The sequence below is a fragment of the Poecilia reticulata genome, chromosome 17 (assembly GCF_904066995.2).
Source record: "Poecilia reticulata chromosome 17, P_reticulata-male-v2, whole genome shotgun sequence".
In the NCBI taxonomy this organism is placed as follows: domain Eukaryota; kingdom Metazoa; phylum Chordata; class Actinopteri; order Cyprinodontiformes; family Poeciliidae; genus Poecilia; species Poecilia reticulata.
Genome location: NC_088846.1, coordinates 13,227,412 through 13,242,562, shown reverse-complemented (window position 1 = coordinate 13,242,562; position 15,151 = coordinate 13,227,412). Strand labels below are relative to the sequence as shown.

General features: G+C 38.4%; 1 protein-coding gene across 3 annotated transcripts in view; it reads right to left on the bottom strand.

Annotated features, from left to right (window-relative positions):
- The window catches only part of LOC103479352 (neurocan core protein-like), a 52,790-nt gene that overhangs the window by 19,179 nt on the left and 18,460 nt on the right, over positions 1 to 15,151 (bottom strand). For all 3 annotated transcript variants that reach the window (XM_081598061.1, XM_081598062.1, XM_008433722.3), the window contains exons 3-11: positions 9,699 to 9,902; positions 8,057 to 8,239; positions 7,438 to 7,612; positions 5,487 to 5,614; positions 4,454 to 4,738; positions 3,823 to 3,960; positions 3,613 to 3,705; positions 2,512 to 2,669; positions 2,274 to 2,430 (exon numbers count right to left, since the gene is read on the bottom strand). In XM_081598061.1, coding sequence (XP_081454187.1) covers positions 2,274 to 2,430; positions 2,512 to 2,669; positions 3,613 to 3,705; positions 3,823 to 3,960; positions 4,454 to 4,738; positions 5,487 to 5,614; positions 7,438 to 7,612; positions 8,057 to 8,239; positions 9,699 to 9,902 — 1,521 coding nt within the window. The remainder of the gene's footprint in view (positions 1 to 2,273; positions 2,431 to 2,511; positions 2,670 to 3,612; positions 3,706 to 3,822; positions 3,961 to 4,453; positions 4,739 to 5,486; positions 5,615 to 7,437; positions 7,613 to 8,056; positions 8,240 to 9,698; positions 9,903 to 15,151) is intronic.

The following is a 15,151-nucleotide window of genomic DNA, read 5'->3' as shown; positions in this document are numbered from 1 at the left end:
CCGTTTCTTTGAGGCATGTTGAGAAACACGATTGTGTAGTGTTGGACTCTAAGCTGCAACTACACTATTTAATAAAGTAGGGAAGTAAAACTGTGGTGATGTGGAAGAGAAGGTGAATAAATCTCCCAAAGCTAAGATTGTGCACCATCAGCATCTATTAAAAATCATATCAGTCTCTTTTTTATATTTATAAGTCTCAAGTCGATGAAAAGTATATTTGTTCGTTTCTCTGAAGAGTAAATTATCTTTTTGAAATCAGAAAATACAATTGAAACCAGGAGTTTACATACACCAAATAAAAAGACACGTGTTTTCCCCACACTGAAGTTAACTTAAATCAGACTAAACTTTTCGTTTTAGGTCAATAAACTACAAAATTGTTTCTATTTGCAAAATGCCACAATACTGAGAGAAAGAATATGTCAAATGTGTCTATCAATGACATATGAATCAGAAGTTTACATACATTTCCTCAGCATTTTGTAACACTGGCTTTAAACTGGATGACATGGGTCAAACCTCTTAGGTTTTCTTCCACAAGTTATGAAATCGCCTCACTCTTTTCAGATCTACTTTCTCCATATAATTAAGATCAGAGCGGTGTGATGATCGCACTAAAGCATCAACTTTGTCGACAATAAGCCACTTTGCTATTGCTCAGCTTTATGCCTTGGGTTATTGTCCATTTGGGAGACCAATCTATGTCCAAGATTTAACTTCCTTTAGATTTTGCTTTAATATTTCTGCGTAATGGCCTTTCCTCCTCCTGATGCCATCTATTTTATGAAGTGGACCAGTTCCTCCTGCAGCAGTAATGAAGTCCCACAACATATTTCGAAATTGGGGTGGTGTTTTTTCCTCCAGATATAGTGATGGTCAAATGGTTCTACTTTAGCTTCACCACACCTCAGGACATGTCTCCAGATGTGAAGGTCTTTGTCTCTAAACTATTAATTTTAAAAGATATTATACACGAGTATAATTAATAATTAAGTAAGAACACATAAACAAGCAAACTCTGAAAAGAGTTGGAGATTGAAAGTTATGGGTGTCTTCATCCAATAAGGATTTTATCAAATGGTTAATTCATTCATTCATTTCCATTAACTCTGGAAAGTTAATTCACAGTTTATGTACATAACTGGGATTTTTTTTCAGCATCAACCTTTTAATGTCAAATTGCAAAAAAAATTTTTTTTAAAAAATGAAGATCTATCTTAATCAAAGATTATGGGATGATCCTTTGAATAAAAACAATGCAACTGAATATTGCCCACATTCTATCACAGATATATATAAAAAAAAAAAAACAATAACCTGATTTTGAAGTTAGTGGTTGTAATGAAGAAATGTGAAGCTAAAGGAACATAAATCTTTCCACAAGACAATGTATCATTCATGTGTCAGAGTAATCTGTTAAAATCCTCTTCTACCAACTTATACTTGAACTCAGAGAGTCATTTCCTAATCTTGGTGCTTGGAGCCACCTGCCCTGCATGTTTTAGATGTTCCCTCACTTTAACACGCGCGGTTTAATTGGACAAATTACTCTCTCAGCATGTTGTAAAGTTCAGAGGAAGCCTTTTAATGACCCCATCAAGTCTTGAGAAGCAGAGAAACATCCAAGACGTGCAGAGTAGTGGATCTGAAGGACTATGATTAGAAAAAAAAAAAAAACACATTAGCTTGTTTAAAAAAGAGAAGAGGAACACAGTTTCTCCTCTCATGTTCTAGTCCCTCTCCACAGGGATGTTATGAAGAGTCAGGTAGAGATCCCCAAGTAAAAATGTTACAGATAAACTGCATGAATTAAATCTAAATATTACAACGTTTGGAACAATCACACAACTTTTTATTTTTAAATGTTTTTGCATCAGTGGGGAAATGTGCTTAGACCATAAAAAAACCCCTCCTCTGCTGACTTCTAGCTCCTTCTTTAACCTCCTCTGCTTCTCCACCTCCAGGTGCATTCGAGGACTAAAATATCTTTTAAAATTAGATCCATTTTTAGATTACAAGCAGAACAATGTTGGAAAGAGGGCATGAGGGGGGCCCAGTTTAGGAAATGAGATCAGCCTGCTGTGGTCCTGCGAAAACTAAACCCGTACATTCTTTACACAGCACAGTCCACTTACAGGTTTTCAGGCGGTCCTGGTGTGTATTTGGAAAAACGTGAGCTGATTAAAATGTGCAGACAACCACACTGGTGTGTGTGTGTGTCTGAACAGGCTCCAACCAGCTTGTTGTTTTAAAAGTGTGACAATTGTATTTACCAGGAGAAACCGGGCTGGGATCCTTCTGCTGGTCGTGTGTCTGTTTCGTTGTAATCTCTTCATCATGTGCTCTTGGGGCTTTGGTTCCTTCCTCGTCATCTGTTCCCATCAAATAGTTCCAAGGTTTCCAAATTGACTTCACAATTTTTGTGATTGCCTGAAGAAGTAAACAAACTGTGGTGAGTTATGTGTTGAAACTTTTACAGATGTTCGAAAAATAATTAGAAATGAAACAGACTTTTTTCTCTGTGGGTGTTGGGTGAGGAGGCGGCTGCAGAAACTCCCCAGAATCGGGCCCGGGCTCCGGCAGCTCCCCCCAGTCAAAGGAGCTCTGTCCCGGGGTCAGCTGAAGGGTCACAAACGGCTCTGAGGACTCAGAAGACCAGGGATCCAAAGCTACGAATAATCACACATTTAGTTACTCACACCTGGTTTCAATGTTAAAAATTCACACCTCCACAGTATTTAAAGTATTTATTTTAAAGTGAGAAAGCCATAGCAGAAGGCATCCTCTCCATTTCCTCCTACTGTCGCCACATGCTTGCTCAGGATTAGAGATTGTTGAAAGTCAAAGACTCGATGCAATCAGCTGGCCTTTTCTCCAACTACCTTATAAAATGATTTTAACCGCTTTGATTTATAACTAGGATCAAACTGAAGGTATATCTGAATCTGTTTACATGATATTTATACGGTATTAGACTGATATAATTATATTCTTGCTGGATATGAATTGGATCCGTTTAGAAGAGGTGACATTTCTAAAATGTCACCTCAACTATGTAGTGTCTCCACTATTTAAATAAGAGAGATGAAAGACATTTAATAAGTCCAAAATATCATTGAAAAGTTAATTTACCAGTAACTCTGCTCACAAAGTACTTAATCTGAGTTGTGCAGTTATTTCAATTATTTATTACAAAATCATTCCAATAAAATCACTGGAATGATTTTATTTCTATTAACACTGATGATTATAGATGGCAGCTAACAAAAAAAACACAGATGAAACTTTAAGACATTTTATTGTAGGCAAGGATTTAGTGATCCTACTGAAGGATCACTAAATCCTTCAGTAGGTTAGCTACGCTATGGTAAGCTTCATAGCGTAGCTTCCTTCAAGATCAAGCTGGTGCATTGCATATGTCACAGCAAAATGTTAAAGATTGGGTAAAATCAGGTTAGCTGTAAGCTATATTAATCGGAAATATATGATTGGAAAACATCACACTGTACCAAATCTGAAAAATGAGTTTCAGTTTTTGAATTGGATGCAAGAACTGTTAAACAAAGCAAATGTTGCATCTGCTGAGGTTTGAGTACAAGTCCTCAAACTTACAGGTTCTGTTATTGGATTCCTCTTCTTCGATGTCAACCAGTCCTGTCCAGTTGGACACAACCATTCCAACTGGGCTGCTGCTTTCAGAGGAATCTATATGAAAGCAAAATTAAATCATCACTCACTAGCACTTTGTAGTTTGTTTCTGCTGTGTCTGACAAGCTAAGTAATTGGCTGATTTGAGACCCAGGTTGTAAATGGATGCAAAACCTGTGAGCGTGGCGGTTTGCTGTGTCGTCACGTTGGAGCTTTCAGTCTCTGCAGAGTCAGCATCACCTGTGAGATAGCTCCAGGGCTTCCACAGGGAAGTGTAAATCTCAGAGACGGAGCCTGTATCCTTCACTTTACCTGGGAAAGAAGTTAAAGAGCCGTTTCCTTACATCCAGCCTCTAAATACCTAAAAGCTCAGTGTGTTTGGATTTAGCTAAAAAAAATTAAATAAAAAAAAGGCAGCATAATTCAAGGCAGATCGTCTCGACATCTTGGCATTTAAAATTTCCTGTCCTCTGTCTCTTTCTCCCGTAGTGACTGTCAATCCAGTGGTTTCTTGGATGCACAAAGTGAGGATCAGAGATGAGTGTTGCCGTAGTTACGAAGATCAGCAATTACTTTTATTGTCGTTTTTATTGCGCTAATAGCAGACGAGGCTTCAGTTAGAAGTGATATGGTCCTTTCAAACCAAACACTCCTTTCTGTCGACATTTTATGCAAAGTTGATAGGAAGCCATATTTTCAGCAAATATCCATATTCAAACATAAATGTTGGTTCTCCTCACTATACATTGTCATAACAGCTGCCGTTAACCAACCCAGCATATTCCTTTACATAATGAAACAGTACCTCTGTAGCAGTAGGCGTCGTATAGCGCGGTGGTGTTGTCATCAGTGGCGTTGGGCGTGACGGTGTGGACTCCCGGCTGACTCCCGCCGCATTCTGGGCGGGGCCAGGCGACGGGGTAGCGGACGCTGCCGTCAGAAAGCCAGCCCGGGGCGCAGCTGTCCAGACCGGCCCGCCACGCCAGGTGAAGCTGCCCCACGGTGGCCAGCTGGCCCCCGAGGGACACGCAGCGGTCTGAGGCTGAGGACAACGAGAGCCGGCCTGGAACCGAGGTGTGAAAGACTTCGCCTGGTGGAGACAGAAATATGACATTAATAAATCAATAAAATTGTACTTTTATGCAACTTAGTTCCAAACATTTAACGATTAACATTCGAGGCTGTTTTGAAGCCGAGAACCTGATCGGGGCGTGACAACATTGATGAATTTATTGTTTGACTATAAACGGAGACATTTTAAGCTTTTCTCTACTGTAAAAACAGAAAACCTGAGTCGTGACTATCATAAATTAAAACACACCTCTAGTTTTGCCTCCAGGCCAGGTCCTGCAGGCTCATGTGGGGTGTAGTCAAAGGAGGAGCAGAATAGTTCAGTTTTTGGCTTACTGTGTGATATCTAAATTTTTTTAAAACTGTCCAAAGTTGATGTAAGTTTGTCAAATCAAAAGCGAAGATTTGTTTGAAGTCTGACATTAAAAGCCTTAACATCAAGTTGTTGTTTTTTTTACAACTAACTTATGCTTTGGACTGATGCTTCCTGTCTTCCAATTGACTTTTCACAACAAAGCAGATCTCTGACACTGGTGGAAATAACTCTTTACCCAAAAGAAAACCAAAAACAAGCTTATTAATGTCTTTTCCTGAATTTAGTGAAGGTGAAAAGAAAAAAAAAAGGTTTCATAAAACACTTTATCCCCACTGTGGCGCTCTGATGTTGCAACAGAATGTGATGCAAGCAACCGTATAAAAGCCAGGCTGTGACAGGTTTTGATGTGTTTCGTGTGTGTGTGTGTGTGCGTGTGTGTGTGCGTGTGTACCATCGAGTTCTTCTGCAAAACAGTACACATCAAACATCTCTTTCGGGTCTCTCTTCCCATAATTCCTCACTCCGGCAGAGTACTCCTTGTGTCCATAGCAACCCAGCTCAGGCAGCTGGACCGAATATCTGTGGACATGAACATGTAGGAGTCATGAATGGGTGTTAACCTTGTTATTTAGCGCTAATAATAGGAAAATAACAGCTTAAATGACTCATGAACATTTTACTGCACACAGGTTTTCTCAGCCTACATGCTAAAGGTTTTGTTTTTTTTTTTTTGCTTTTTCAAATTGCAATTTTTAAATGTCAGTTAATAATTTCTTATCTGTATTCACATTTAAAGGGCACAGGATTTGTTTGTATTCTGGAATGATTACGAGTGAAGAAATGGCTAATGATTACATGACAGCGATGTAGATGGAGGGTCAAAACAGAGTCAGAGAAATAATCGAACCGGAGGAGAGAAATAAAGACGTTGCATAAAGGAATAAGAGAGAAGTAGAGGCTATTTTAAGGAATATGGGAAACAGCTGATCTGGTTCTATTAAACGTGATATAAAATCTGCAAACCAGATTAACAAATAAGCCTGTTTTAAGCAGGGAATGCTGGTTGCTCACACTGAGACTGAGATTCCTCCTGATTCACACTTTTCACACTTTCTCGTGCCACATTTCCAGGCTTTTACACGGTGAAAAACAAACTGACTAGCTATCACGCTGTGGTGAAAAGCAGGAGCCTCGCAAGCCGCATTTAGAGACAAGATAGCTGCGCTGCAAAGGAAAAGGTTTCGTACCAATCAGGAGCAAAGTGAGAAAATATCCACTGGCTTGCTCATTAAAAGTTTTCCACCAGAGTTATCACCTCTAAATAACTTCCACAATCACAAATAAATTAGATTTTCCAGCTGAAGTCACAGCATTTCAACTCTGCTGTACAATATCTGATTTTGTAGTCAGAGCAAAGAACATTTAAGGTGTTTAGTTTCTAAATTTTATTGCCCATTTATTGTCTAATTTTATTGAATTAGGTTAAATGCTACTTTGCTGCTTAGAGAAGCAGAAAAGTAGCATTTATTCAAAAATGTAGTGGTGCACTGAATTATGTGAAACTGTAAGCTTTATACTCTAGCACTGCATCATCAAACCAGGTAACAAATACATATTAACAACATAATTTTTGCTTCATTTGGAGACTAAAAATGGTTCTAGTCGTTTAAAGGATTCACTTTCTCTACAAAAAATATAGAATTTGTTTATTTCCATAAAAACATTGCATGCTTAGTTTGTTGTTCAACATGAAAAATAATCTAAAATTGTATAAAGAGTTTTTTTCTGGTGTTTTATTTTGAGACAAACTGATTAAGATATCTGTGCATATATTAAAAAAAATAACATTTTCCCTGTTCCCCTTCTACAACACACCTGGACTGGCACGTTCACCAGGCCTCTCTAGAGCATGTTGACATGCTGAAGAGGTAATTTAGCTGCCTGAAATCAGCTGAGTTGCAGCAGTAACTCATCTAAAACACGCCAGATTCAAGCCCTCGAGAGCTGGAGATGGAAACCACTTAGGGTAAAAAAAAAAACAGCAACACGTGGATATGAAATTGGGATGAAAAATTTGCAACGGACTAAAACGACCGAGAGCCAAGAGTAATTATTGATTCAGTACTGGTTTAGCACATATTCAGGGGGAGGACAGCAAAACGTGTAGGTAACATTAGCTTTCTGATTTGCATGCATATTAATTGCATTGTCAACCCAGTCTCTCAAAATCTCCCTTAATTACAATATTTGGCTTTAATTTCATTTTCAGCCGCGGCTGTAACACCCGAAAATAATCATCTATTTAATTAACAGATGCATCAGTAATAAAAGTAATCATTTGTTTATTATTCAACAGGCATTACGACTAGAGTGTGGCTATCGGGCGGCGGTCGTGTCCTCACCGGACAGTCTGATCAGCCAACCATCCAGCCGAACAGCTGGCCAAGCCGTCACGGTATGCCGCCCACAGCTGGGCCGGCGACGCCATCCGAGCCGAGTTTTCCTGGCAGGCTCGCTGGGCCTCGGCGAAGGAGAGGGCATAGCGAGCGTTTGGAGCCTGGTAGTGAAACACCACTCCTAACACACGGAGACAGACACAGGTGGTAAAAGTGACTCGCTTCTCCTCGTTTGACAGATTCACCAGCTCAGGTTTTGAATCAATAAACACGTGGAATGAATCTGTGAGCACATCAGTGTGACTGCAAACAGATCAATCCAACATAATCTGCATTTGAGGGGGGGGGAATACGCAACATTACGTGCATTCTGCAAAAATACATTAATTAAATCATTCATTATTGAAGAGCAGAACAATATAATCGAAGCAGCGCAGAGCACTAAGTTACATTAACTTAGGCACTTAGTATTTTACATTAATAATGTAAAATCTGTAAAATTATCTGCTCTGTATTAACACATTCAGAATAAATGAATTAGGTTAAAGCGGCCTGCCGTGTCTGTCGCATTTCTCCTCAGCTTCCTTTGTGGAGCCTAAACCCAGAGAGCAGCTGCTACGCTTACCAGAAACCAGTAGGGGGACAGTGTCCCTCTCATAGTCACCGTCCACCACAACCTGACAGTGGTAACTGCCCGAGTCGTTGGTACGGAGACTGGAGATCTCCATGGTAGCGTTCAGCGGATTGGCAGCGTATCCTGGCAGTGCGACACGGCCACTGAAAGCCTTATTCACCTTGACTACGTCACCTTTGGCGCACACAGACAGAGAGGTTTCTTCATTACAAATGCTTACTGGGATTCTGTAGGGTTTAGAAACAGAACGACTTTAAAAGAGTGCGACATAAAATGAGAGTATCGTCTTCTGTGTCTTGCAAAAATAATGAATACGACATGAACTTCTAATGATGTGATTATATGTGTTACTTCAACACAAAGTAGGGCATAATTATGACTTGGAAGAATTATGATACATAGCTTTAATTTTGTTTATTTTTTAACTACCAAAACAAATCAATTGTTCTCTTTACAACTACTATGTCTTGTTTAAAGTTTGCTACAAGTCATGAGGGAGACACAGCAAACGAAAGTGATCTGCTCAGATGTGAACAAAATTAACTTTTTGGATCACTTGAAAAATGCTGTATGGAATACAACTAATATTACTAATAAAAACAATACATTTGGATTATTTAATCTGAATACATTACAATATGACTGAGGAATTTTGCGCATGTAAACACAAAATGCAGGTTCTAAAAAGCATTGACTAAAACTAAAGTGAAAACAAATACACCCGTTTTTTTTTGTGCGTAAACCCAGCGGTCATTGATTGAGAGTTGCATCGCTGGTCACCAGTCCATCAGAGCGCACATAACTTTAGAAAAACAATTAATCATTTTACCTTCATTCACAATTATGCACTACTTTGTTTTGAATTGTCTTGCAGAAGAACAATAAAATACATTGACATTGGGGGTTAAATATTTTTTGTAAACCATGAGCCCAGTTTGCTTTATTAAGCAGAGAATTGACTATTTCTATGTGGTGATATGTTTGATGTGTTTCTGAGTTTGTCTCCAAACTGCTCAGCAGATTCTCACTGAACGATGACAGCTGCTGGGATGAGCTCTTAAAATGTCAGTTTCCTCAAAATCTAAACCTAAGGTAAAACTGAATCTCTTTGGATGTTATTTGCTCCCAGCTGTCAAGCTGTAAACTAAGTCTCCCCCTTGTGAATATTCAGAAGGTTTTCATCAAAAAAACATCTGCCAGTGCAGCTCCCGAAAGCTGTGAAACTGACTTAAATCTGTAAAACAACAAAAAACACCAAAAGATAGTGTCAAAGAAAACAGTGGGTGGACTGAAACCTTTGATCTGTGCACATTATCTGGTGTAAATTTTAAAAAAAAACTGTTTATTTCGTGGAGGATTTTTGAAGTGTGGTTCTGTTAGGTTCATATAAACAGATACAACAAACGACTGCGGGTCGGTGAAATATTGTCTTGGATAACAATCTTTGACGTCTTATCAATTATAGTTATTTTAAGGAGGTAGATGTCCTCCTAGTTTTGGACTCTGTCTTTGGTGAGCCATTATCTTCAGGCACCGTTATCTTACACCAAAACTGTTGTCTGTTACCTCTAAGACATTAACATCTCATAAGCCACTAATAAAAATGTACGATTTTAAAGAAAGCATTTTTTACCTTTAGCTGAAAGTACCGTCTGCTCCAGTGGAGCGCCATGCCCTCCCGCCGGTGGCCTGGTGTGAGTCCAGAGCAGGTGTGGAGGCCGGTGGGAGGAGCTGGTCCTGAGGGTGAAGACACAGGGGAGGACAGCTTTGCCTGCAAGCATTTGCTGGACTGTAGGATAGGTAATCCTACGCATGTTAACTATGGAAGAGGCTGCACCTAAAGAAGTAAGCAAAAGGTAATTATTACTTTTATGGAGCGTATCTGTGTAAAATAAAAATAAAAAAAAAATGAAATTAAGTAAAAGGTAACATTTATTTGTATTTTTTTACCCGGCCAATCAGTGAACAGAAGCAGAAGTCGTGAATGATGACGTTGATTTTCTGCCCTTTTTTTTTAGCAATGACCTAACGTTTTTTGCCAACCGCCAAGCAATGGGGTATATGCCACGGACTTCCGTTTTAGCACTTCCGCATTTTTTTGCCACATAGAATGGTTCCGGTGCACAGGCAACAGTATGTTAACAATGGCTCAACTCAGTTGCCACAGGACTATTAGTGATGCTTATATAATTATTCAGACGTCCTGAAACGCTCCAACAACAAAGGATTTAAGCTGGATGTGTCAAAACTTCACAGTAACTTCGAAGGTAAGTTAATAAATCGTTTGTATTCACCATAACGCCTCATATGTCTGAGGTAGCTAACAGGGACAAGCTTACAAAGGTGCTATGTAAACGTTAAGTGTTATGATTATCTGTGCTGTGTGTAATCTAGATATCTATGCTTTATATTTAGATATAGATATACATCTATATAAACATATATAGATCTGTCTATATTGTGCCCAAGCTACCAGTCGAAGCTGAAGTTAGCTTCCGAATGTAGCATCTAATTCGGAAAATAGCTAAAGGGCGATTACACTTAATTTTTCACTATCTTGAGACTTTTTTAATGTGTTGTATTTTTAAAACAACACCTAGACATTTCAAACCTAGCTAGATTATTCTGTACTAACAGCAGAATAAAACATTTGTGAAACCTTCTAATTGATTTATGAAATTTTTAAAATGTCAATAATAGATTCCAGAACGCATTAGATCTGAATTATTAAATTGGCATTATTTGTTATTTTAACTTTCCGTTTTCTTTCTCTTTTTATCTTTATTATAGTTGGAGTTGGACAGGAGTTCTGTTTGATGGCTTCCTGGAGGGAGAGATTGGCTGAGCTAATGTTGCCAACAACTTTTCTCCTACTATTAACTTTTCTGCTTTTCTTTATATAGAAAGTATTTCTATCAGTTGCTCTTTTTCCATTTTGTATACAGTATTTGCTCTTTTTTTACCTTAATGCTTACCTGGTCAGTTGAGGTGGAAATGTACATCCTCTTGATTACTGACAAATGTCAGAACCACATGGACTGAGCTGGTTACATCAGATCAATCTGAATCTTTATTTCTCATTAAAACAACTTCTTGTAATTTTAAGACATTGTTATAAAATTGCGTCTTTATTCTGCTGTAACGATGACTGCATTCTTGCAATTAAAATGTCTTGTATCCTGACCTTAATGCTCCCTGATACAACTCGCAGAACAGATGATTGAAATAAAGGCACTTTTTGAAAATATTTTCTGCGATTTTGTTATAGAAATTGAGGACGGGAGGAATCGATTAAAATCAAATCTGGTATGAAAAATGTCTTTTAAGTCATATCATCCAGCTTTATTCAGTATATTAAATTATATGACTAACTACATATTACTTAATATTCACATTTCTTTGCTGATATTATCTAAAAGTGTTTCATTTTAACATCTCACTTGAATTCCTGATCTACATGCAAATACTTGATATAACATAAACACCGAGAAATGGGGAAAAAAAGGTTTGTGAAATGTAGAGTATTACAAATGAGATTCAGTTTTATTGTAGGTACAAACAGGATAGCAAAATGAACTATAATATACTGTACTTCCTAGCAGCTAATCAGACATCAGACTTGTTTGTGTTTACTGGTGATGAAAACTCGTCACTCTGGAGGAGATGAAGACCGGCTCAGCCCCGTCCAGGATGACTGCAGTGTCAGGGTAGCCAATAAAGTCTGCTGGTAGATTTTTGCATATCTGGTGCTCCGGTTTCAAGATCATAGTTTAACCAAGTACTGTAAATAAAAAGTTAGTCCACGTTGTGATGATCTGGCAGACAGTGGACTGATGGACGCCGTCAACTGGTCAGCAGGTCCAAGTGCTTGGATCCAATGGAAATGTAATCAGCACAACGATCATGGCTCAGAAACACATCACGAGGTGTTACGATGCAAACCTGAAAAAAAAACAAAAAAAAAACTAATAAGCGTTCATATTTAGCTGCACAGCGTAATAAAAACGAATAAATCCTCAGCTCTTTTTGAAAGTTTTGCTTAAAAATAAATTGACAATATCTCAGGAAATGAAATGTTTAAGTGAAATAGTTCTGGTATCAGGAAGAAACTGCAAATAATGTTTCAGAGGTGTAACAACAGTGAAGTTACTGAGTAAGAGTGAACTAAAATATTTACTTAGAAAATGCATGTTAAAATCTGAGTACTCTTTTGAAAGTGTGCAGCTGAAATTAATTTAAACTACTAGCAGGCAAAGCACAGTGTCCACCTAATATCTGTACCAACAATAATACAAAAAATGATTTATATAAGAGGCATTAGTTTATAAAAGTTGAGGCAAACCTAAATTTACCATTTTAAAAACAAAAAGCAGCAGGAGGATGTAACTTCATAACCTCATTTTCTAAGCAGAATCTCAGAGGAAAAAAGAGAAATTACGTCTCTGTAACGCAAGAACAGATTATAGCAGCCAAGTGGAAAAATTCACTCTAATGTGGTCAGTGAACGTTAGAGTGAATTATGTTATGGCAGTAATTATGTTTCATAATTACTGCCTTTTCTCAGTAATTATGAAACATCAAAGGTAGATGTTATATTTTGGGGATTCGGGAAATACGTGATTTGTATTATTTGTTCTGTGGGTTTTTTATGTGGATCGGTGCCACTTAAACGGCTGTAAAGCGAAGGTTTTGGACCTTAATCTGACTGACTACCTGTGTGGTTTGGATCGGGCTGAAGCATTGCTGCTCTCGGCTGTTCTTAAATTACCTGCTCGGTATCGGAGGGGCTCGTCGCTCCGACTGCATGTTAAATATATTTTATATAATTGTCATATAAACAAAAACTAAGGAGTTGCTTTAAAATAATTTCATACTCCGTATAACACAAACACATCAACACACGTATTGACTTACCTTGTGCCGAATCGCTGCCTCTGTTCTCAGCCTGTTCCTGTAGCAGTGGATTTCCTCCGGCATTATTTTTCTCCAACAAATTATTCCACTGAACAAAGCACGTACAGCTCCCTTTTAACCTCCGACTTCCCATTTCTGAAGCTGGATCTTCAACATCCTCAAGCTTTGAAATAGCAGGCAGCTACAAACCGGGTGTTAGCTGTAGTGGCTAAGTCTTGGCTACAGTCCGCTGTCGCCTTGATATCAGCAGGAAAATGAAAAAACTAAGCACTGAATGGTACCGGCTAATTACTGGACACAACAGCACACCACAAAACTCGATTGTTGTACCAGTAGCTCGCAGATGTTTTAAGTTTTGCGTCTTGTTTATGGTAGAGCTCTTGCAGCTTTGGCTAAAAACAATAGGAGCAAGCAGGACCCGGAACCAATCTATGTGGCATAAATTTAAACGGAAATACGTCACCACCCCTCGCGGCATATACCCCATTTCAAGAAGAAGAAGAAGACGTTTTAGTAATGGCGGCAGAGGAAGTGAACGAAGCCATTCCGTCCGTGTTGGTCACACTTCCAAATATTGAATTAACATTAACAGCCTCCTAGCGTCGAACCGGCGCGTTACGTACGTAATAATTACCCAAATGTTAGCAACTGGGTAAAACTTAAAACCTCAACACTGCCGACGTCTCCATGAAGCAATCGTTTCTCAACAGCAGAGAGCCCGTACTCTCTGTACGAAGCAAATTAGCATAGATCAAAGAGCCTATTTTTTAGTTTTGAGCCAATGTGGGACATAGGTTAACCTGTCAGATAATGGCTCACCGGCATTCTCATGACTAAACAGATTTTAAAGTCATTCACTCCTACCCCAGATGTCTGCATGAAACACTTTTATGTATGCACACTTTAAATTGCCTAGTAAGGTTGGTATAGTAACGGGCGCCTGCCAATGTTTTTTGGGACAATTTTAAGCTTTTTTGGAGTAATTCTATGAAATTTGGCTCCTATTTTCCCCCCTCCCTAGTCCAACCATATCATCTCCATCCAGTCCTAGAACTACAATCTACAGAAAAAGTCTTGCAGAAGATATTTCATTATTCTTAAAATTTTTCAACAAAAAAACAACTTACAATTTATCTTTGTGTCATGAGAGCCAACTTAAACCAACTACTTTAGCAGCATAAAGAGCAATGTTTATTAAAAAAAAAAAGCTAACATGACTTTTAAAAACAGTCTTGCAGAAAATCACAGACAGAGAAACTGAATCCCACAGAGTTGTTTTCATCTGCATTTAGATTGGGGCTTTCACAAGCTGACCCCCCAGGGAGGCGCTCTGTCAGCAGACGACGCCCTGTTGCCTCCCTTTAAATCACATGTAATCATAACAATCTGAAAAGAAAAACACAGAGCCCCGGCGCAGTAACAAGCAGGAATGATGCAGGGGAAAAACAATGCAGAAACCAAGACAACCAAGACACAAGCGTAGCTTCGCATTGTGATTACAATTAGAGAGACCAATAGAAATCAAGGACAATCTTTTAATTTCTTTATTTTCTGTTGGATACCAAATGACGACCTCCATCAACCCGCAGCACAATTTTTCTCTTTTCTGTGTCTTACTCCTTATAATAAAAAAATAAATCTGGATCAGCTAGGAAAAGCCAAACATGATGAACTAGACTTAGCTTTTAAATGAATAGTAGACTAGATATTAGTTATGCATTTGTAATCTTCCCACGTAAGCCTAGCAGGAGCCTGTACTGTCTCCCAGTTGTGTCTATCAATTGAAAAGATGAGGATGCAGTAATTTCTTTTGATTTCACACAAACATTTCCTTCAACTTTCATTTTTCTTTAGGTTGTATTTTGAATATTAGTGTAAAACCGCTCCCTAACTTGCCGAATCAGGTCATATTACTGAATCTCACGAGCTTTATATCCAAGAGGTACTGGCTTTTTTTACACTTAATCCTGTTATTCACCTGCTCTCAATTAACCCATTCAACAACGTGCTCCTCTAGACGTTTATTTTAAATATTGGTAAATCTTTCTTTTGTCACTACCGGCTTTTTGAGACCAACAAACTTCAGACGAGCTAGAATATGTCATGAAAACGCGTATTTTACAAAATAATGCATTGAATTAAATCCATTCTTCATTTAAATTCTGCTTTCGT